This window comes from Phascolarctos cinereus, unplaced genomic scaffold (assembly GCF_003287225.1).
Source record: "Phascolarctos cinereus isolate Bilbo 61053 unplaced genomic scaffold, phaCin_HiC Scaffold_4;HRSCAF=312, whole genome shotgun sequence".
NCBI lineage: Eukaryota > Metazoa > Chordata > Mammalia > Diprotodontia > Phascolarctidae > Phascolarctos > Phascolarctos cinereus.
In genome coordinates, this window is record NW_027555847.1 from 567026065 (window position 1) to 567048959 (window position 22895).

Genomic DNA, 22895 nt, shown 5'->3' on the forward strand with positions numbered 1-22895 from the left:
GGTTTTTTTAGCCTTGAACTTGATCTGAAGGACTACAGAAGGATGCAATTTGGTAAACAGGATTATCCATCTGGAGCTGCAAGGGGCCTTAAAGGTCATCTAGTCCACGGCTTCTTAAACCGTGGGACTAGAATTTTTAGTCCAGCTCTCTCATTTTATAGATGAGAAAGTTGAGACCTGGAAAGGTTAAGTGACTTGCGCAAAGTCACACAGGTACTAAACATCGGGGCTGAATTTGAAACCAGGTCCAATACTTCCAAAGCTAGTACGCTTTTCCACTCTTACGAAGCTTTGTCTCTAACAATACTGATGACGGCGGTGGTGGTGGTGGTGGTGATTATTACAATAGTAATATTTACATAACCCTTACTCTGTGCCAGGCACTGTACTAAGCACTTTACAAATATGATGTCATTTGAACCTCACAACAACTCTGCGAGGTAGCTGCTCTTATTATCCCTATTTTACAGATAAAGAAAGTGAGGCAAACAGAGGTTAAGTTGATTTGCCAGGAGTCACACAGCTATTAAGTATCTGAAGCCGCCTTTGAAATCAGGGGTTCCAGTCTCCAGCAAGTCTGTTTCTTTCTCTCCTCTCGCTTTCCCTGTCTCTGTCTCCACTTTCTCTGCTCCTGTCTCTCTGTCTCTCACACCACCCGTGCCCTAACTCATCATGGCAGCTTCGTCTTCACTGTTCCCAGCTCCCTCGAGGACTCCCTAGCTCCTCGCTGCGCCTGTCTCCTGGTCGGCTTCAACCGGGCACGGGCGACCAGGTATGACGCCACAAAAATAAATAAATAAATAAACAGAAGCCAGCCTGAGGAGCCTGAGGTGCGAGCGAGCGCTGAGCAAGCGCAGTGCGCCCGCCGGGCAGGCAGTTCCTTCCTTAGTCGGTATGAGCGGCGGAGGGACCGAGGCCCCTTCGGGGGGCGAGAGCGCCCCCACCCCCGCCGCGGTCCCGGCAGGAGGCAAGAAACGAGATTCGCAGGGACCGGCGAGCTCGCCAGTTCACCTAATTATCAAGGGTAAGGAGTTGTCAGGGCTCCCCTTCCCCACCTTCCACCTCTGTTGGCCCCAAGGAGCAGGCCGGGCCTAACCCCTGCGGCCTCCACCTTGGAGTGGGCCCCTCCTCCTCCTCCCAGGCCCGGGCGTGGTCCCCGCCCCAGCCCCTCGTGGGCTGCGAGCAGGGGCCTCCCCCCCCCCCATCCCCAGGAGCCCCGCCCTTCCATGCACCTCCCGAGGAGCTGAGCTTTTAGTGGGGTTTGTTTTGTGTCTGCAGGGGTCCGAGGGCTGTAGATGGCCGGCCGGAGACGTCCAGCAATAGGCCGGCCTCCCCTCAATGCTGCACCCACTACGGTCAACAACGATAATGATAATCTAACATTTATGTGCCTCGCACTATGCTAAGAATTGGGGGTACAAGAAGGTCATAAGACAGCCCCTACTCTCAAGTATTAAGATTTGCGAAGCGCTTTACATATATTATGTCATTTGATCAACTGCCAAGTGCTCGTTCTACCAGACAACCACCCTTCTGGTTCTCACAACCGGGAGTTCCTTGCACCCAGCCCACCTTCCATGGATTCATAGAGGTAGAGCTGGACAGGGCCTCCAGCCCCGTGTCTAATCTAATTCTCTCCTTTTACAGTTGAGGAAACAGGCCTAGAGAGGGGAAATGATTTGCTCAGAGTGACACAGGTAGTTAATATTAGAAGTTAGCCAACAAGCAATTATAAGCGCTCACTGTGTGCCAGGCATTGGACTAAGGGATACAAAGAAAGACGAAAAACAAAACAGGAAACCCAGGGTTCCTGCCCTCAGGGATTTCCTATTTAATGATTAATTAAATTTTAAAATATTGATATCTTATAATTCAATACTCCCATCTTGTGCTTATATATATATCACTGTAGTTGATTTTTGAATTTTGTAAAAACTTTAATCAGCTCCTGTTGAGTGACTGAAAAGTTGACTTTTGAAGTGCTAGCCTTAAGATCATCCAAAGAAGGAAGTTTTGGTGCAAACAGGTCAATTTTGACATTCTGCAAGATAAGGTCTAGTGGAAAGAGATAAGATGATGGAAATGGCAGAGCAAGAGGACCTCTACCAATCTACTGTCTGAGAAGTGTCATCTATAAAATTAAATTTAAAATGTATTCAAAATTCACAAAACAATAAATGTTACATTTAAATAAACTCTTTTGAAGTTTATAGCATGTATACTTCTGAAGTCATTAAAGCTTAGTATCGCACTAAGACTTTTGGGACACCATCTAGTGCAAATGGATGGTGATCTCAGAACTCTCTCCTCTGAGTAGATGGAAAAGTCTTCTTGCAGAAAGTGGTTTTTGAACATAGTCTTGAAAGAAGTCAGGGAAACTAGGAGATAAAAATGACAAGGTACAGCATTCCAGGCATGGGAGACAGTGGAATGAAATGTCTCCTGTGTAAGGAACGAGACCAGAATAGGTGGATCTTAAGAGTATATGGAGGAAAATAAAATGTAAGAAGACTAAAATAGTAGGAAGGGTCCAGGTTTTGAAGGGTTTAAAGTGCAATGCATATTTGATCCTGGAGGAAATAGGGATCCTTGGAAATTGTTGAATGATGTGTTGGGTGATCTGGTTAAAACCTTGCTTTAGGAAATCATTTTGTCAGTTGAATGGAGGGTGGATTGGTGGACTAATTAGAGGGCTATTGTAATAGACCAGGTGAGTAAGAGGTGATAAAGATGGTGGATTGTGAATAGAGAGAAAGGGACATGTGAGAAATGTTGTAAAGGTAGACATGATAAGAATTGCAATCTGGATATATAGGATAAGTGTGAGTGAAAAGATGAGTTTGACAATGAGATTTTGAGCCTAGATGAATGGGAAGATAGTTGACATAATAGGGAGTTTGGGAAGAGAAGGTTGGTGAGGGAGGGGAGGAAGCTAATGAATTGTTTGTACACATTGAATTTGATTTGAATCCTGGCTGACCCCATAGCCAATGCCTTAATTGATTCTACTGCTCTGCCTTAACTGATATTTTCTATAGCTGCCAAATATTCCTAAAGCACAGGTTTGACCATATCTCTTCTCTCCTGTTCAAGATGCTCCAGTGGTTTCCTGTTGTCTTTAGATTAAAATACGGTGTCTTCTGTTTGACATTTAAAGCTTTTCACAGTCTGACTCCAGTCTACCTTTCCAAAATGATTATACATTACTTCCTCCTCACTTATCTTGTATTCTAGCTGAACTGGCAGCCTTGTCATTGTTTCATAAATCTACATAATTTGTACAGGTTGGCCTGATGTCTGGACCATTCTCCCTCACCTCTGCCACTTGGAACCTCTTGAATAATTGAAGTTGAGAATTACTGAAGGGAAAATAGAGAGGAGAATGGGGGGGAGGTATGAGCAGGATCTAGCACCTTTAGAGGAAAGTATAGCTAGTAAATAGAAGGGCTACTTACTTAGTGAAAACAAGGGATAAATTATAGATAATCTTCTTGCTCCTATTGGGATCCCTGAAATCTCAGAAGAAATTGAGGAAGGCTTCCAGCATGTTAGGTGGACCTCCAGTGACAAATTTATGAAAGTACATGGACAGGGTGCACAGGATGGGCAGCAATTGATGGCAGACCTACCTGATCAGAGGGAATATCCAAATGAATAAATTCACAGTTCCATAAGAGTATTAGAATATATATTTATGGAAGACTAAAAATAATATGCCAGTGAACACAAAGAAGAGTTATGTCTGTATATCTTTGTTCCCATGGAATGGGTAGTACAGTATGGTGCAGAAAATCCTGTACTTTGGGTTTTGATCCCAATCTAACTTATATTAATTACAAGTTCTTGGACAATTCACAGTTCTTTGAGCCTGAAGTTTCCTCACCTGTAAAATGAGAATAATGTACTTAAAGGGTTGTAAGGATCTATTCAGTTCAGCAGGCATTTGTTGGATGCCTAAAATGTGCAAGGTAATGTGCTAGGTGTTGAGTATACAAAGAAAACAATGAAACCATCTTCCCTGAAGGTTTTTACATTCTGCTGTAGGAAGGAAAGTACAACACGTACAGCATGTGGTATAGGTATAATGTCAGGTAACAAGAGAGGGGGCAAAGATGGTGTTGGAGGAGGGAGAGCATTTTATTTTATTTACTTTTTTAATAATAAATGTATTTATTTATTTTTAGTTTTCAACATTCACTTTCATAAGATTTTGAGTTCCAAATTTTCTCCTCATTTCTCCCCTACCCCAAGATGCATGTGAATCGATATAGGCTCAACATATACATTCATATTAAACCTATTTTCACATTAGTCATGTTGTAAAGAAGAATTAGAACCAATAGGAGAAACCATGAGAAAGAAGAAAAAAAAAGAGAGAGAGCAAATAATATGCTTCGATCTGCATTCAGACTCCATAGTTCTTTTTCTGCATGTGGACAGCATTTTCTGTCATGAGTCTTTTAGAGCTGTCTTAGATCCTTGCATTGCTAAGGAGAGATAAGTCTATCATAGTTAGTCATCACACAATGTGGCTGTTATTGTGTATGATTGTCTCCTGGTTCTGCTCACTTCACTCAGCATCAGTTCATATAAACCTTTCCAGGTTTTTCTGAAGTCTGCCTGCTCATCATTTCTTATAGCACAATACTGGTCCATTACATTCATATACTACAACTTGTTCAGCTATTCCCCAACTGATGAGCATCCCTTCAATTTCCAATTCTTTGCCACCACAGAAAGAGCTGCTGTAAATATTTTTGTATATGTGAGTCCTTTTCCCATTTGTATGATCTCTTTGGGATACAGACTTAGAAGTGGTATTGCTGGGTCAAATTTTATAGCCCTTTGGGCACAGTTCCAGATTGCTCTTCAGAATGGTTGGCTCAGTTCACAACTCCACCAGCAATGTATTAGTGTTCCAATTTTCCCACATCTTCTCCAACATTTATCATTGTCCTGTTTTGTCATGTTAGCCAATCTGATAGGTGTGATGTGGTACCTCAGAGTCTTTTGATTTGCATTTCTCTAATCAACAGTGATTTAGAACATTTTTTCATATGATTATAGATAGCTTTGATTTCTTCCTTTGAAAACTGCCTGTTCATATCCTTTGACCATTTATCAGTTGGGGAATGACTTGTATTCTTATAAATTTGACTCAGTTCTCTGTATATTTTAGAAATGAGGCCTCTATTAGAGCCACTGGTTGTAAAAATTCTTTTCTAGTTTTCTGCTTCCCTCCTAATCTTGTTTGCCTTGGCTTTGTGCAAAAACTTTTCAATTGGGTGTAATCAAAATTATCCATTTTGCATTTCATAATATTCTCTAGCTCTTGTTTGGTCATACATTTTTCCATTCTCCATAAATCTGACAGGTAAATTATTCCTTGCTAGGGAGAGCATTTTAACAGGAGGTTCAGGAAAGCACCTGAGTTGAGCTTTGAAAGAAAATAAAGAATGTAAAAGTTGTCAAATGAGGTGGAAGTTTATGCCAAACATTGTGGATGTTATGTGAATGCAGAAAGGCAGAAGATAGCTTATGAAGTTAGGAAACTTTAGGAAAATTCAAGTAACACTAGTTTTCTGGAATTTAGGGTGGGTGAAAAGGGGTTATTATAAAAGGAAGCTAGAAAAGTAGGTTTAGCTAGATTGTTGAGGACTTTGATGCCAGGGTAACAACAACACATTTGTATTTCATCCTAGAAATGATTGGAAAACACTAAGACTTTTTTTTCTTTTTAAAGCAAGCCAGTGACATGGTTGGACCTGTTAAGGTCTGAGAGGTTGAGACCCCTCAAGGACCAGAGTATAGGATGCTGTCGTCCGGAATGAATTCACAGACCCAAGCATTCTTTAAGTCAAGGTGGCAAAGATATATTTATTATGTTATGCAGCGGGCAGAGGTCCTTAGGGAACTTGCAACCTAACAGGAATGATGCTAAACCTTACATAGGAAAAGTAGTGGATTTTGGCAAGTATGCTAATTAGGTGATAATATACAACTCTGTTCACTCACTACTGGAAATCTTGGAGACGGGGAAGAGAGGGTTCCTAAAGGGTATATTTTTGGTCTGTCATGTCTGTAACAAGATAGTTTCAGGAGCTGATATCTATAGCTTGACCTCTGGATTGTATACAATAACTATGGGCATCGGTACTTAATGGTTTTGCTGGTACAAGATAGTCCTGTTCATATAAGGGAAATTCTACAGAGGCCAGTTTGTTCTTGTAACAGGGAGAGATAGTTTGCCTCACTGGGCCCACTCATGAATCACTGCCAGAGATAGGGTATTTGGGCTGGAGGGAAATTGTCAAGGATAGTGTTTCTGAGGCTAAGGAGAAATATGATCTTGAAAGTGGGGTCGGAGTACAAGCACCCAAGCATCCCATCAGACCTATGCCTTAGGTAGAAAATTTTGACCGATGGGCATGAGATGGATTCTAAAGAACACTGGTAACAGGGAGGCTAATTGGTAGGATATTACAGTAGGCTAGATAAGTGGCATTGAGTATTTGAACTAGGAAATGGCATTGCTAGTATTGTGAAGGTAGAACTGACAGGACTTGATAACTGATTCGAAGGTGAAGGAGAAGGAAGAATAAAAATGACTGAAATTTTGAACCTAGGTGACTGGTAAGATGTAGGTATCCTGTATCAAAAGAGGAGAATTGGAGGTTGGGCAGGTTTCGGGTAGACAATGGTAAATTTAGTTTTGGACATGTTGAGTTTGAGTTTTTTGCACATCCCCAGTGCTTAACACATTGCCTGACACATAGCAGGCAGTAAATGCTTTTTGAAAAGCAGACTAGTGAGGAAGTTGTGGCAAGTATAGATTAATCATTCTAAGGACTTACTCATGAAGTACATAGTACTGGTCAACTCTTAACTGTATGTAATAATTTAATTTCTCTGGAAATTTCAGGTTATACATCTTAGGCCTCGTGATTGTTAAAAGTGTAGAATGAATAAGTTGACCTATAGACTACAGGTAAATTTCTAAATTGTAACTTTCTTGTACCTGTAACTTTTCCTAAATCTTAGGGATTTTAGAAAAAATTTCAAACAAAAAAGCTTGTTGTATTACTCCCAGAGAGGAATAGGATCATAGATTTATAGCTAGAAAGGACTTAGACATCATCTAGTACAGAGATGTCAAACATATGACCCTTTAATTGCTGCCCCAACACTCAAATACAACCAAACCAGATTAAAATAACATTTTAACAAACATTTAACAAAATAAATTCATAATAAAATAATAATTTATAATGAAATAAATTTAACAAAATTAGACATTTGACAAAATAAAAATACAGTAGAACATAGGTGATGTTAATATGTGGTTTTTAAAAGTCGTGTGGTACTAGGGCTGTTTCTGTGTGAGTTTGCACCATTGATCTAGGCTAACTCCCTCATTTTCCAGATGGGGAGACAAGCTCACAGGGATTAAGTGACTTGACTGAAGTCATATTGCTAATTGAGGTTCAAATCCAAATTCTCTGACTCCTAATCCAGTGCTTTTTTTCCATTGTTCCATGAACATTACCAGTGACTTGATGTTTATTTTGTCTTTATAGATCTGGGAGAGATTCATTCTAGGCTGTTAGATCATCGACCAATTATTCAAGGAGAAACACGTTACTTTGTGAAAGAATTTGAAGTGAGTATTTATCTTTGAAATATTATTAAAAATACCAATTACTGGTTAGAATTCTGAATTGGAGAGAAACTCCCTTAAGTTTTGATTTTTCAATGCTCACTTCTTCTGTCCACAACATGGTAGGAAAAAAAACCTTTAAGAATATAGAATAAATAGGTAAACAATATCTTAATACTTCAAAAGCATTATTAAAGTATTTTCTTTTTTAAAAATCTTATTTATACTGGAAAAAATAACGCTAACATTTTCCACTCAGTACTCCTCCCTTCCTCTCCTTACCTTCCAGAAACCCTTTGGTGAAAAGAAAAACAAACCAGTACATTTACCATGGCTTACCATATGCTTTATGCCCTACTAGTAGTTTACACTTTCTCTATGGAAAGGAGAAGAGTAAATTTCATCATCAACTCTAAGGCAGAGTGGTGCTATGGAAAGAATGCCATGCTTAGAATCTCACCTCTCCCACTTCTTAAATGCATGCTCTTGGGCAAGTCACTTAACCTTTCTGGCCTCAGTTTCCTCATATGTAGAGCAAGAATATTGGACTAGATGACCTTTATGTTTTCTTCCAAAGTTATTTGACCCTCTGATTCTCTTGATTCATTGAATTCATCTGAGGTTCTGATGGATTTTAGTGTTTTCCTTTACATTGTTGTGGTTATTTTGTAAATTTTTTTTTGGTTTTGCCAACTTTGATCTGTGTCATATAAAGTGTTCCCAAGTTCTTCTGAATTCTGATCTCCTTCCTATCTTTCAAGGGCTTGGAGACTTTAGGCACTATGATGTTGGAGGACCTGCCTAGCATCACCTACCCAGTATCAGATACAAAATGTCTTCCTGACTGATGCTAACTCTCTGTTCACTACCTTTTTCCATAGCAAAAGGCTAGAAACAAAGTGGGTGGTCATGTACTAGGAAGTGACTGAAGAGATTTTGGTATATGAATGTAACAGAACATTCTTATATCATTTCTTATCCATCCACCCCCATTTTCTGCATCACAAAGGGTGTCAGTAGGAACATTTTGTTATATATGAGACCTTTCTTTCTGTCACTGATTTTCTTGAATATATACCCAGTAGTGGGATCATTGAATCCAAACTTTTGAACAGTTCAATGACTTATTGCTTCTCATATAATTCCAAATTGTTTTCTAAAATGCTTGGATCAATTCACATATCCAACAACATAGTGTCTGTCTTCCTATAGTCTCTCCAATATTGGTTTTTTTCTTTTTTTAAATCTTTGCCAGTTTGCTGGTTAAATCTCAGAATTGTTTTAATTTGCATTTCTTTTTATCGATATAAAACTTTTTTTCATATTGGTGTTGATTATTTGCATTTCTTTTGAAGCACTTTTTTCATATCCTTTTACCTTCCTTGTACATTTTCACTTTAAATGATAATTATTTAAAAGTATTATTTTCCTTCTACATTCTTCACTTTAAAGGATTATAACTTAAAACAATAGTTTCCAACCTGTAGGTTGCAGTTATTTCAGGAAGCCTATTAATTCACATGTGCACTTATTGTTATTTGGCCATTGTTTTCTTAGTCAGTGGATACTAAGTAAACCTACTGTCATATGAAGAACTGTGAATTTTTTTGTTAGGAAAGATCTTCATTAGTCAAAAAAAAAGATCTGCTGATATTTATATAATACTTTTAAGTTTACAAAGCACTTTACATGTTTTTGTCTCACTTGAACTTCACAGTAAGCCTGTGAGATTAGTACTCTTGGTACAAATTGATTTTCTCATTTTATAGATAAAACACTGGGGCCCAGAAAGTCAAGTGACTTACCCATAGGCTCATAGAGAATATATAATACAGGATTTGAATCCAGATCTTCTTACTGTAAGTCCAGTACTCTTGTCTACTATGCCATACTGTCACTAGAAAAACTTGGGAACCATTGCCTTAAATTTTAGAGCATGATGCAGCTAGGTGGCAAAGGGAATAGAGCAAGTGGAGAGGAGACCAAAAGACCTGAATTCAAATCCAGCCTCATACATTTACTGGCTGTGTGACATTGGCCAAGTCACTTGACCTTGTTTGCCTCAGTTTCCTAAATGAAATAAGCTGGAAAAGGAAAAGAAGCAAACCACTCCAATATCTGTGCCAAGAAAACCCCAGATTCATTCATGAAAAGTTGGACACGACTGAAATGACTCAACAACAATAATATGTAAACCTATAAAATAGCTTCTCTCTGCACTTGCCTAGAGCTCTCTCCTTCCTAATCTCTACCTTCTGGTTTCCCTATAAGTCTCAGCTAAAAATCTTACCTTCTGCAAGAAGCTGTTCAATTCTTCCTTAATCTTAGTGACTCCCCTTTGAAATTATTTACAATTTAATCTGTATCTTATTTATACATAGTTGTTTGAATGTTGTGTCCCCTTTTAGGTTGTGAGCTTCTTGAGAATAGGAACTGTTTTTTACCTTTCTTTGTATCCCCAGTGCTTAGCACAAGGATTGGTACACAGTAGATACTTAATACCTATTGGCTGGTGAAAATTGTACTTAATAAATACTTATTGACTGGTGAAAATAAGTTTATAAGAGGAATGCTTACTAAGGAGAATATACTTTTAATACTTAGGAAAGTTTATTCACAGTGGTAGTGGCTATGCCCTGGTTGAAGATCCATCAGAGAAAACTGAGATAGGAGAAGAATCAGGAGAGAACAGTATCTCAAAAACCTAGGGAAGAAAGAATATTGAGGAGAAGAAGGTAATCAACAGTGTCAAAGTCTGCAGAGAGGTCAAGAATGGATTGAGTAAAGATAACCATGTTTGGCAGTTAAAAGATCCTTGATACCTTGAGAGAAAGCAATTTCAGCTGAATTGCAGAAAGTTTTAGAAGAGAGTAAGAGGAAAGGAAGTGGAGGCATCAATTGCAGACAGCTTTTTCAAGTTTAACCGTGAGAGGAAGGCACAAGTAGAAGGCTTTTCCTTCACAAGGAGAAGAGCCACCTCTTCATGAGACAGAAATGAAGGAGGAGATGTCGGAGAAAGGCATCTGAGAAATGTAAGTTGAGGAGTAGGTGAGAAGAGGGGGCTCTTGGCAAATGTGCCCCATTTTTTCAGTGAAATATGAGGCAAGATTCTCAGCTGGAGGTGGGAGGGTGGTACAGGGAGTCATGGGAGCCTTGAAAAGGAATGAAAAGGCTTGTAAAAACTGCCTTGGTAGAGTGAATTTATTATTGCATGTGCATAAATGTAGTAAAACTGCATTTTTAAATAAACATTGGGATTTTCAAAATTTCAAACTGGCCTTCCCTCTGAATTATTACAAATTTCTTCTCCCATCTGACTCAACTGTGTTTTTCTGTTGTACCGATTAGAAGGAAAAAAAATAGAAGTTCTTGTGGAACCTTAAGGTTTATATGTAACTTTAGAAAACCTTGATCTTAGTCTAGTCTCTAATATACTTCATTAAAATTTCTGGGGCTTTTGTACAGAGATACTTGAGGCTGAAGAAAGAAAAACATTATTCTTCACAATTGTAATCATTGCTGTGTCATTTTAACTTAGTTTAAAAGTATAGTACAACAACCAAGCAGTCCATGTAATCCATAGTTTATGGACTGGTCAACTTGATAAATGATTAAATATGCAGATAATAGTTCTCATTTTTTCTATTATATGTGTCAACAGTTCTAATAGAAATTAATAGAAGAAAATATATACCACATGGTGGCAGCATTTACTAGAGAATTGGAAGGGCTCTGCTATGCTTTTGTGTTCCCTACTTTTAAGAATGATCAACCTTTCTCCTGACTTAATGCATATTTATTCACCTTGGTTCCGTTTGAAATTTTGAACAGAGTTTTAGAACTTCTTAGTTTTCTGTGATGAACATTCTGCTGATTAACCTTTATCTAGTATTGTTCAGTAAAAATGGAACAATAAGCCTCATTTTTCCGTGGCTCCGTCTTCCAACATTTGAGGAGATTTCATTTTCTCCTTCTTATATATAACTAAGGCGGGACCTATTTATTAATCAGTCAATCAATTAGAAACGCAACTCCTACTCTGCAGGCACTGTTCCAAGTGCTGAAAGGTATATATGAAGTTCCTATTGGATTCATATCGTTGTTCTAGGTTTTTGAGTCTTTCAAGTGAAAATACTATAAATGAGGGAGAAGAACAATCATCATTCTAATACGCAGATAAGTATGGTAACTTCAAGTTTGGGGAGGGTTATTGATGAGTTAAAGTGTAGATTTGCTTGATCAGGGAAGCTTTCCTGGAAAAGGACTTTACCTTGAAATTTAAAAGATAGGAAAAATGAAGCAAGGGCATAAAAGTCCATGGTCTAAACAAGACTGTGTTCACAATTGTAACATTCTATTTCTAGTGCCCAGGAAAAAAAATAGCTCGCTAGAATAAAATATTCTGTTATGGATGCAGGTAGGTAGATACATGTTAGGTTTAGTTTCTGTCTAGTTGGCTAATTCTTGATAGAAGGAAAACTTTAAATCATTTAAATCAATTTTTACACCCTCTTCATAGTACCTCCAAGTAATATAAAGAACTGGGATTGCCTTGATAACTCTATAGAAGTAACTTGTTACTGTAATTAGGTTAGTAAGAAATCAATTTAATCTTCCTATTTAAATTATTGGAGTATGATCCATATACAAGTGACAGGCATTATGGTGTAGTGGCTAGAGAGTTGATTTGTGATGAGAAAATCTACAGTTAAAGTCCTGTCTCTGAAACAAACCCGTGATTGTGGAAGAATCCCTTTAACCTCTCAGTGACTCCAGCCAACTCTGTCAAACCATAAGTTGGTCTTGAGATGTTGTCAACCTGTATCTGTAGAGGAATTTTTCCAGACGTACAGTGATGAAATTATAAGTATAGACCAAAAGAAATCTGCATATAAATAAACTTTATTTTTTTTAGAGGTACTTTCATGGAACTACTATTTTAGTTCAAGTTCTTTTCTAAAATATACCAACATTAATACATATTCAATAATGAAAATATATAAGCTTACATATACAAATGCTTATGCCACATTTTAAGCCTCTTGAGTAATCCACATGCATTTATTAAAAGCCTGCCATGTACCAGGCATTATGCCAAACACTGGGAATAAATGACAAGAATGAAACAGTTCTTCCCCTTTAAGTACCCTCCATTCTAAAGAGGGAGACATTTACAAGTGTATTCAAAATACAATACAAACAGGTTGATTTTCAGGGAGGAAGTAGCAGCTAGGAAGGATCAAGGAAGACCTCATTTAGAAATTGGTATTTGAGCTAAGCTCTCAAGGAAACTAGGGATTCCAAAGAGGCATAGATAAGGAGTGAATGCGTTCCAGGCATGGTGAAGAGCCTGTTTGAAAGACTGGACATGGAGGGGGGGACGGGAAGAGGGGAGAGAGAGAATGAGAGAGAGAGAGAGGGAGCCAGCCAGCCAGCCACCCATATTGGCTGGGCCATAAAGTATGAATAGAAAAGTAGTCATTGAGCCTGGAAAGATAGGTTTAAGCCTGGTTGAAAAGGGCTTTAAATGCCAGGTAGAGAAGTTGTTTTTGACTTTAGAGGCCATAGGAAATGAATGTAAGCATTTAATATGTACTTGGCACTGGGAAAACAAATAAAGAAATAAAATTGACCTTGCCCTCAAGTAATTTACATTTAATCAGAGAAGAGAGCACATATAGGGAATTAATGGCCAGGGAAGGGAGTTTTGATTTGAGATTCACTTGGATGGTGAGTGGGGCTGTAAGGCAGGTAATTGACACTCATCCCTTATAGAAGTAGTAGTACTCTTGATTTGAATACTATATCCAGAGTGAAAGGTTGAAAACAGAGGATGAAGTTGAGGATGTGCTAGCAAGCAGATGGCAAGATGACCTGGGTGGATAATTGGATGGGATGTGAAGAGGAAACATTTTCAAGAACTTGGGGCTACCTAGATGTAGTGGAATAAATAGACTAGCTTTCACTCATTCGAAGCCACTGGAATTTATTGAGTATGAATAGGAACTGTATCCTCTTTTACCTTTGTATTTAACCTAGCACGTTATCTAGCACAGTTTGACTATAGTAAACACTCAGTAAATACTGAATGAGTAAATCCATGAATATAAGTTAAGGGGCAGCTGGAAAGGGTAGGATTCTGAGTTCTACTACAACGAATACTCTTTGATAGAAGCTGACTTGGTTCTCTGAGCTTCCTTGTTGTCTTGTAGTTGAGAAGACATTAGTTCTCTTCCTAACTAAATAATTAATCTACAAACATAATAGTGTAGGTCTTCCTTACCTTCTACTTATACCAAGTTATAGTTGAGAATTGGAACTTATAGTAGTATACTGTAAACCACATTTTTAGTAGCTACTTGTTTCTAATAAGCTACTTTTACAATTTAGGAAAAGGTGAAGCTTATAAACAAATGAAATAGTCTCTGCTGAAAAAGTACTTATATTTCATCAAGATTACATGTACATATATAAGTATAAAAATATAAATACAGCATAAATCCTAGTAATGACTAAAAAAAAGAGTGTATGAACTCTCAGAAAACAGGGTCTAAGGGTCTTAACCTTTTTTGTGTTGCAGATCCTTTGGCATTCTGGTTAAGGTTATAGACTCCTCAGAAGAATGTTTTTAAATGCAAACAATAGGATTATAAGGAATCCAATTATATCGAAATATAATCTTTTTTTAAAAAATTTATATCATGGGCCCTAGGTTAAGAATCCTTGTTCTAAGATTTTGAACAACTTATATGGTGGTAATTTGCCTTTTCATTTCTGAATAGGAAAAACGGGGCCTCCGAGAAGTGAGAGTTCTTGAGAATTTGAAGAATGTAATCCAGGAGACAAATGAACAGATTCTTCCTAAATGTAGAGAAACAATGCAGGATCACCTGAGCCAGACTCTGCAGAGATGTAAGCCAGCAAATATTTGTCTTTTAAATTAATTTTTGAGGAGCGAAATGCCAACATTTATGTCCTGGTGTTTTCTCTTTTTAATCTATGTGCTTTCCTTTCGATTCGGTTTCAAAAGAGAAAAGGCTTTTATTAAGGGTAAATAGTAGGGAAATTGTGTCACAAAGAGGTAGGTACTAAGCGGTGAATATTATGATATTGTTATCAGTATTATTATAATTGTATTATTAAATATATGAGGTTACAGAGAAGATATTTGTTGGAATATTAGATTTTGTACATTTTGCTTATGTCTGTCATAACTTTTTTCCAATACACAAAAATGTTAAAGATATTTGTTTTTGTCAAGAGAATAAAGCACGTTAAATCATTTGTTTTGTTTCCTTCTTTGAATGAATCGGAGATGTCCTTCAGCTGTCTTTAAAAAAAAAGAACTGTCCTAAAACAGGGTGGCAAGGGAATAGAGTCTCCTTAGAAATTAACTAGTATTTTCCCTTGGGTAAGAGTAGAGCCTCTTTTCTAGTTGAACTGAGATGTCTCACTCCTAGTGGGAGAACTCATTCACTTTGTGTATTTTCTGGTATATCCTAATCTGTGTAACTTCACTGATTTCTATTTGCTCTGTGCTTGCAAAAATAAGTTTACTCTGTATTCATTGTTTGTGATGGTCATTTATGTCATTAGAAGGGGTTGAGTCTGCATGTATAAACTTGGATGTACCCTCTAGCTTTAAAAAAGAGCAACCAGGGGAACTACTAGCTTTGTAGCTTTTGAACTTTAAAAATTGCATTGCTCTGTACCAGCAATATTTAGGAAGTAAGGACAGCAGAGAGACACAATTCTAGTCTGTTCCCCCTTGTTTCCTCCCCCCCCATCTCTCAGAGGAAAACATTGTGGCCAGCCATATGACCCTTTCTCCTGCTGCCCTCCAGGCAGGAATCAAAGTTTTCCTTAGAGAAGGGCGGGCAAGATTCCAGAGATGTATCTATATGCCACCCCCATCCCACCATATTGTGGATCTAGGGGAATGAATTTTTAGGTTCAAAAGCAACAAAGCCACTAGCTTACTTGTTCACTGTCTCTTAAAGGGAGACTTAGAACTTACAATCACAGGTTTAACTCCTTCCCAAATGCTAGACCATCGTAGTGAATGGTGAGTAAGCCCATTTATCTAAGCAGAGAGCAAACAAAACCAGAGAAGTTATATAAATTAGAGTATACCAGAAAAAACACAGAGTGAATGAGCTCTAAAATGAAAATGAGATAACTCAATCAATAAAAAGACCCCAGTCTCACCCAGGAGGCTTATCTCTATTTCTGCCTTCCAAAATCTATGTGTCTCTCTCCTGGAGATCGGAGATCTGGAGGTCTGGAATTAGTCAGTCAATTAATCAGTATTTATTAAGTACCAACTATGTGTCAGGCACTGTTCTAAGTACTCGGGATACAAAGAGGCAAAGGACAGTCCCTTCCCTCAGGGAGCCTATAATCTAATAAAGGAGGCCACATGCAATCAAACACACACATGCATATATATATATATGTACACACACACATATGCATACATTATATATGTATGTATGTATGGGGAGAGAGAAAGAGAGAAAGGTAGCTATGGACAGGATATGTAGAAATAATTAACAGAGGGAGGGTGCTGGAATTAAGAGGGGTGGAGAAGGCTTCCTGTAGAGGGTGGGATTTTAGTTGAGACTTAAAGGAAACCAGGGAAGTCAGCAGGCAGAGCATCTCAGGCATGTAAGACAGCCAGAGAAAATCCCTGTGGAGATAGAGTGTCTTGTTCATGGAACAGCCAAGAGACCGTTGTCACTAGACTGGAGAATACATGGTAGGGGAAGTAAGGTATAAGAAGACTGGAAAGGCAGGAGGCATTTGGATGCCAAATGGAATATTTTTTTATTTGATCCTGGAGTTTATTGAGTAAGAGGGTGACATTGTCCAACTTGTGCTTTAGAAAAATCACTTTGGTGGTTGAACAGAGAATGGATTGGAGTGGGGAGATACTTAAGGCCAACAGACTCATCGCAGGCTACCGCAGCAGTGTAGGTGTGAAGTGACAAGGGCTTACATTAGAGTGGTATCAGCGTCAAAGGAGAAAAGGGGGCTTATTTGAGAGATGTTGCAGAGATGAAATTGCCTGGCCTCGGCAGCAGCTTGGATGCAAGGGTGAGAGATAAAGAAGCATAGAGGATGATTCCTAGGTTGCAGTCTTTGGGGGCTAGGAGGATGGTGTTGGCAGGGGATGGGGAGAGTTTAGGGAGAAAGATGATGGGTTCAGTTTTGGATATGTTGAGTTTAAGATGTCTACTGAACTTACAGTTTGAGATATCTGAAAGGCCATTGGAGGCTGGAGAGTGTAGGGCAGGATAGATAGATTTGAGAATCATCAGCAAAGATGATTCTCCCAAGAGTCTGGAACTATACATGTCCTCTCCCAAAGGAGAAATGAAGAATGTCTAATCTGCAGTGTTCTCCCACCAACTTCATTCTTCACCCAGACACGCAGCGAGTCATCATTCTGTCCCTCACTGAGGAAAATCTGATGTCAGTGCCTCAGGCTTGAAATATGGGTTACACAGATATTTTAGATGTGGAATTTCTGTACAGCATTATTCTTTTTGTGACTGTGATGAGTATTTGTGATGAATAGAGTTTTGGCTTTGGAGTTAGTAAAACCTGGTTCAAGGCATGAGTGACATGCACTTGCTCTTTGACTGTGGGCATGTGACTTGACTTCTCATTGTCCCAAGATAACTCTAAAACTATAAATTATAAAGAAGTTACTAATCTGCATTAAGGGGAAGGGTTTCTGTGCCTGGATGAAATCACAGATGTCTGGACATGCCAATGAGATAATGCCAATAAATGTCCTTTGACAAAATCACAAGTTCTAGATACAAATAATCAAAAACATTATAAGTTGGAGATAATGCCACATTACAGTGTACTGATTTGTTTAGTTGTTAGGGTAGTGGTGATTCTGATGTCATGGTCAACATCTGAAAGGAAGAATTCTTAATCTGGAGTACGTGTCCATGGATCTATGGACAAATTTTAGGAAGTCCTATGAATTTAGATGGGAAAAAAATTACATCTTTATTTTCACTAAACTTAAACTGATATTTAACATTTTCTTCAATTATGAATTTAGGCAATAAACTATAGTAATATTAGCAGTATTAATAAGGAGTTTGACCATACCCTTTTATTGTGCATGTCCTCTGAGGGAAGCTGGCAAGGGCAACTTTAGTTTGTCCTGAAGCAACATGCCCTTACACCCATGAGATTTTCACTTCCTGCTGTCCCTGGACCCCCAGGCTCCAGCCTCAGGTGAGAAGAGAGGAGAAGCAAGACCTTCCTTTGGCCTTTGACTGAGTCTTCTGTCTCCCAGTGTGCATGTATCTCCTGAGGGAAGGCTGCTAAAGAGCAGTTGAACAACCATCTTTGCCAGCACAAAGCAACTTCCAGTTCCTGTTGCCAGCCTGATCTGATGCAGAGAATCACAGTGCAGAGGATCAACCTTCCTTTTGACTTCAGGCATTCCATCTCCTGCTGGGCCTGTCCTTTGAGAGAAGAGAAAGAAGAAAGTCAGTGGGGAATGGGATTTCCTCCTTCTGTGCAGGTTTGACTTCCATCTCCTGCTGCATCATTTCCTGCCTTATCTTCAGAGGGAATAGGAGTAATAAAATGAGGCTTCCCATTTGACTGTGTGCCTTCCATCTCATGCAATACTTGTCTTCAACCTGATGGCTCCTACAAAGAGAAGTGATGCCTTCCAGTCAATGATGAACGTTTATTTTTGCATCTGGTCATACCTTATACATCCCAGTTATTCTTAACCCATATAGGTCATCATCAAAACCCCATTCCCTGTCTTCCAAACTTGATTTCTTATTCCCATCCCCCTCAACCCTTCCACCTCAAACTAACAACCACATGTCACCTACCCCTTCCACTGTGTCCTCTGGAGTGCAACAAACTTACCTTCATCTTAAATCTTTTCCTTTCCTATTCCTTCCATCTTCTAGCTATCACTGAAACTTGGCTCCGCACTGATGATACAATCTCCCTGGACACCCTTTCCAGGATTGTCTGCCTCTTCACTCATTCCTCTTGGTTCACTGGTGAAGGTGAGGGAATTGGAATACTCCATGCTGCCCATTGCCACTTCCATATTCTTCCTTTATCTCCGTCACTCAGTAACCTCTCTCTTCCTTTGAGGTTCATGAATCTCATATCTACCATCCAGTAAAAATCCTGATAAGCAGTTGTCTACAAGTTACTCTCCTTCCTTCATCAGCCACACACAAAGATAGCCATACCCTTGATCTGGTAATCACCCACATACGTACTAGCTCCAAAATCCCCTTATCTAACTACAGTCTGTTGGCTTTTCACATCTCCTTCTGTCTTCCTTTACTAAACCCCGTACTTCATTCACACTGTACCCTCTCACAGGCCTTCTCTCTTGCTCTTGCCACTTTTTCCTCATTTAACCCCTTTTGGTGAACCTTGTCTCTTAAGTCCCTGGCCCCTTTATCACTTTGCTGATTGTACCCTGCCAAGCCTCAACTTCGGATTGTTCCTACTGTCTGCTGACTTTGCTCCTATACCCATGCTATTTAACAAAGGTGGAGAAAATAAATCCCAACATCATTCTGACTAGGTTCCCTGTAAACTTATGTTACACAACCTCAACTGTTGGGTCTTCATTGCTGCTAGGCAATCCTACTATGTATTTCCTTCATCAGTTCATCTTCCCAGTCTCCACAAGACCTCTTCCAAACCTTTTCATCCATTCTTAAAACTCCCATGGCTCTCCTTCTTACCACCTTCTCAGCTGAGAACCTTGCCTCATATTTTACAGAAAATTTGGGACCATTTGCCTTGAACTACTTCTCCCCTCTTCCTCACCTCATGTTATTCATATGCCTTTTGCCACCATCTCCTTCTTCACTTCTGTCTTCATAGAATAATGAGGTAGACTGATCCCTCAGCACGCATACGCAAATTCCATTGTATCCCATCTCCTCTAGCAGATCGCCTCTTCTGTAGACTCCACTCACTTATCTTCAGTCTCTCCCTGCCTACTGACTTCCCTACTGCCTACAGACATACATATGTCTCCTTTAGTCTCAAAAAACTCATTTGATCCTTGCATCTTTGTTAACTATTGTGTTGATCAATCATTTCAATCATGTCTGACCCTTCATAACTCCATTTGGAATTTTCTTAGCAAAGATACTGAAGTAGTTTGCCATCTCTAGTTCATTTTTACAAATGAGGAATTGAGGCAAACAGGTTTAAGTGACTTGCCCAGGGTCACACAGCTAGTAAGTGTCTGAGGCCAGATGGAATGCAGGTCTTCCTGACTCTAGGCCTGGTGTTCTAGCCGTTGTATCACCTAGATATCCTTCTGTATCTCAACTGCTCTTTGTGACTAACCTCCTTGAGAAGGCCATCCACAATAGGTTGCCTCCATTTTCTCTCTTCTCAACCCCTTATTTCTAGCTTCCAATCTCAACATTCCACCAAAATGACTTTTTTCCAGAGTTATCAGTGATCTTAGTTGCTAAATGCAATGATCTTTTCCTAACTCTCATTCTCCTTGATCTCCCTATAGCCTTTGATACTGTTGATCATCCTGTTGTCTATAGGTTTTCATGACACGACTCTCTCCTGGTTCTCCTGCCTATCTGAACACTTCTCAATCTCCTTTGCTGAATCTTCATCCAGGTCATGCCCTCTAGCTGTAGGTGTCCAGTTAGTTTCTGTCCTGAGGCCTTTTCTCTTCTCCTTCTATATTACTTCACTTGGTGATCTCATCGGCTCCCACTGATTTAATACCATCTCTATTCTTTTTATTTTTAATTTTTTTTTTTAGGCAATTGGGGTTAAGTGACTTGCCCAGGGTCACACAGCTAGTAAGTGTCAAGTGTTTGGTCTGAGGCCAGATTTGAACTCATGTCCTCCTAACTTCAGGGCCAGTGCTCTATCCACTGCGCCACCTAGCTGCCCCTTTGCCATCTCTATTCTAACGATTCTCAGATTTGCCTATCTTGCCCTATTTCCTCTCTGTTTCACATCTCCAGCTGCCTTTCAGACACTTCATACTTGATGTCCTGTAGCATCTTAAGCTCAACATGTCTAAAACTGAATTATCTTTCTCCCTAAGTAGTTTTCGCTTCCTAACTTCCTTATTACTGTAGAGGCCAACACCATCCTCCCAGCCCTTCAGGTGCCCCACCTAGGAATCATCCTGGATTCTGAACTATCCCTCACTCCCCATATCCAATCTGCTTTCAAGGCCTGTAAATTTCATCTTTACCACATCTCTTAAATACACCCTCTATTGACACTGACAGTACTCTGGTGAAGGTCTTCATACTTCATGCTTGTGCTGTTGCAATAGCCTGCTGGTCATTCTTCTTGCTTCAGGTTTCTCCCCACTCCAGTATATTCTCCATTCAGTCACCCAAGTGATTTTCCTAAAGTGCAGGTTTAAAAATGTAGCTTCCTTACTTAATAAACTACAGTGGCTCACTATTGTTTCCAGAATCAAATACGAAATGGTTTGGCATTTAAACTCCTTTATAACTACTTTTCCAGTCTGCTTTCAATTTACTTCCCATCATGTATTTTTTAATGCCGTGACACTAGCCTTCTTGCTTTTCCACAAACAAGACCCTTAGGGGCAGCTAGGTGGTGCAGTGGGTAGAGCTCCAGCCTTGGAGTCAGGAGGACCTGAGTTCAAATAAGGCCTCAGACACATAACACTGACTAGCTGTGTGACCCTGGGCAAGTCACTTAACCTCAATTGCCTCACCAAAAACAAAACAAAACAAAGAAACTCACAAATAAGACCCTTAGTCTCAGCTCTAGGCATTTTTTCTGGCTGTTCCCCATGCCTAGGATATTCATTCTTATCTCTGCCTACCAGCTTCCCTGACCTCCTTAAAGTCCCAACTAAAACCCCATCTTCTACAAAAAGGCTTTACCAATCCTTCTTAATTTTAGTGCCTTTCTTCTTCCTATTTATCCTACATATAGCTTGTTTGTACATATTTGTTTGCTTGTCTCCCCCATAAGATTATGAGACCCCTGAGGGCGGGGACTATTTCTTGCCTCTTGCATCCACAGAGCTTACTGCAGTGTCTGACACAGTAAGTGCTTAAGAAATGCTTATTGACTGACTGACCTGTGACTTTGTCACCAATAATTATTGTAGATATTTTCATATCACATTACAGGTCTTACAGAGATTTCAGAATGTCATTTACATCCAAAATTACTATAGCTACATATGAACTCAGATATATTATTTTATCATAAATTTGTTATTTTCAGTATTTTTTAAACTTTCCATATAATTGGTTTTCTTTGTATATTTATTTTATTTTATGCACTTAAAAACATTCTGAGAAGATTTTTTTAGATTTCATCAGTAAGGAAAGGGATATATGACACAGAAAAGACCAAGAATTCGTGTCATAAAGATGCAGTCTCAAAACAAAGGAGAACAACAACATTGATAATCCATAGTCCAGATTATGAATGTATTTTCTTGACCAGAAACTTAATAGAATGTTTAGAATTAAAACACAGAAGTTAGGAAATTAATAATTAATGTTCCAACATCTGTTGGGAACATTGGGCTCCCTTATTACCAATGAGTAGCTTTCCAAACTGTTGTCATGATAGAGGCAAGCAAGAGAGGCTTCAGCAGGCGCCAACAAACTTTTTCTTTTCTGGTTCCTGTTGTACTGTGGATCATGGAGGGCTAGTGGAGATAATAATCTACCTATATTCCAGATGCAGCTTTTTATAAAATTAAGATATATTTAGATAAATTAGATTGTAACCTGCTGCTTGGGAGAAATATAGGGATTATAAAGATTAAAAAATCATATTGCACCTGAATGTTGGTTTTTATTATTTGGTCACTGACTGAGTAGAAAATTGTATGAAATCTTCTAAGTTTATATGTCTGATATAGCCCTATCAAGGTAATATCATCCAGTGTTTTTATGACTTGCTTTGTGTATATTAATGACCCTTTTATTTGTATCTATCATTTTCTATTCATGTTTGAATGAAGTGCTAAAGTTATGGTTGTCATATTTATTAAGTTTTAGTAGTTCTGAAAAAACTGGACATTTATTTTAAAAACGTCTTATTAAGTGGCACAGTGGATAGAGCTCTGGTCCTGGAGTCAGGAGGACCTGAGTTCAAATCTGGCCTCAGACACAAAATCCTCACTAGCTGTGTGATCCTGGGCAAGTCACTTAACCCCATTGCCTGGACAAAA

General features: G+C 38.9%; 1 protein-coding gene across 4 annotated transcripts in view; it reads left to right on the top strand.

Moving 5' to 3' along the window:
* Positions 1-812: 812 nt before the first annotated feature.
* The window catches only part of BLOC1S5 (biogenesis of lysosomal organelles complex 1 subunit 5), a 118524-nt gene continuing 96441 nt past the window's right edge, over positions 813-22895 (top strand). Inside the window, exons 1-3 of one of the 4 annotated variants that reach the window (XM_021009869.2) lie at positions 813-1024; positions 7578-7660; positions 14440-14569. In XM_021009869.2, coding sequence (XP_020865528.1) covers positions 895-1024; positions 7578-7660; positions 14440-14569 — 343 coding nt within the window. In that variant the 5' untranslated portion in view covers positions 813-894. The remainder of the gene's footprint in view (positions 1025-7577; positions 7661-14439; positions 14570-22895) is intronic. The other 3 variants (XM_078153623.1, XM_021009870.2, XM_021009868.2) reach the window with 3 other exon arrangements.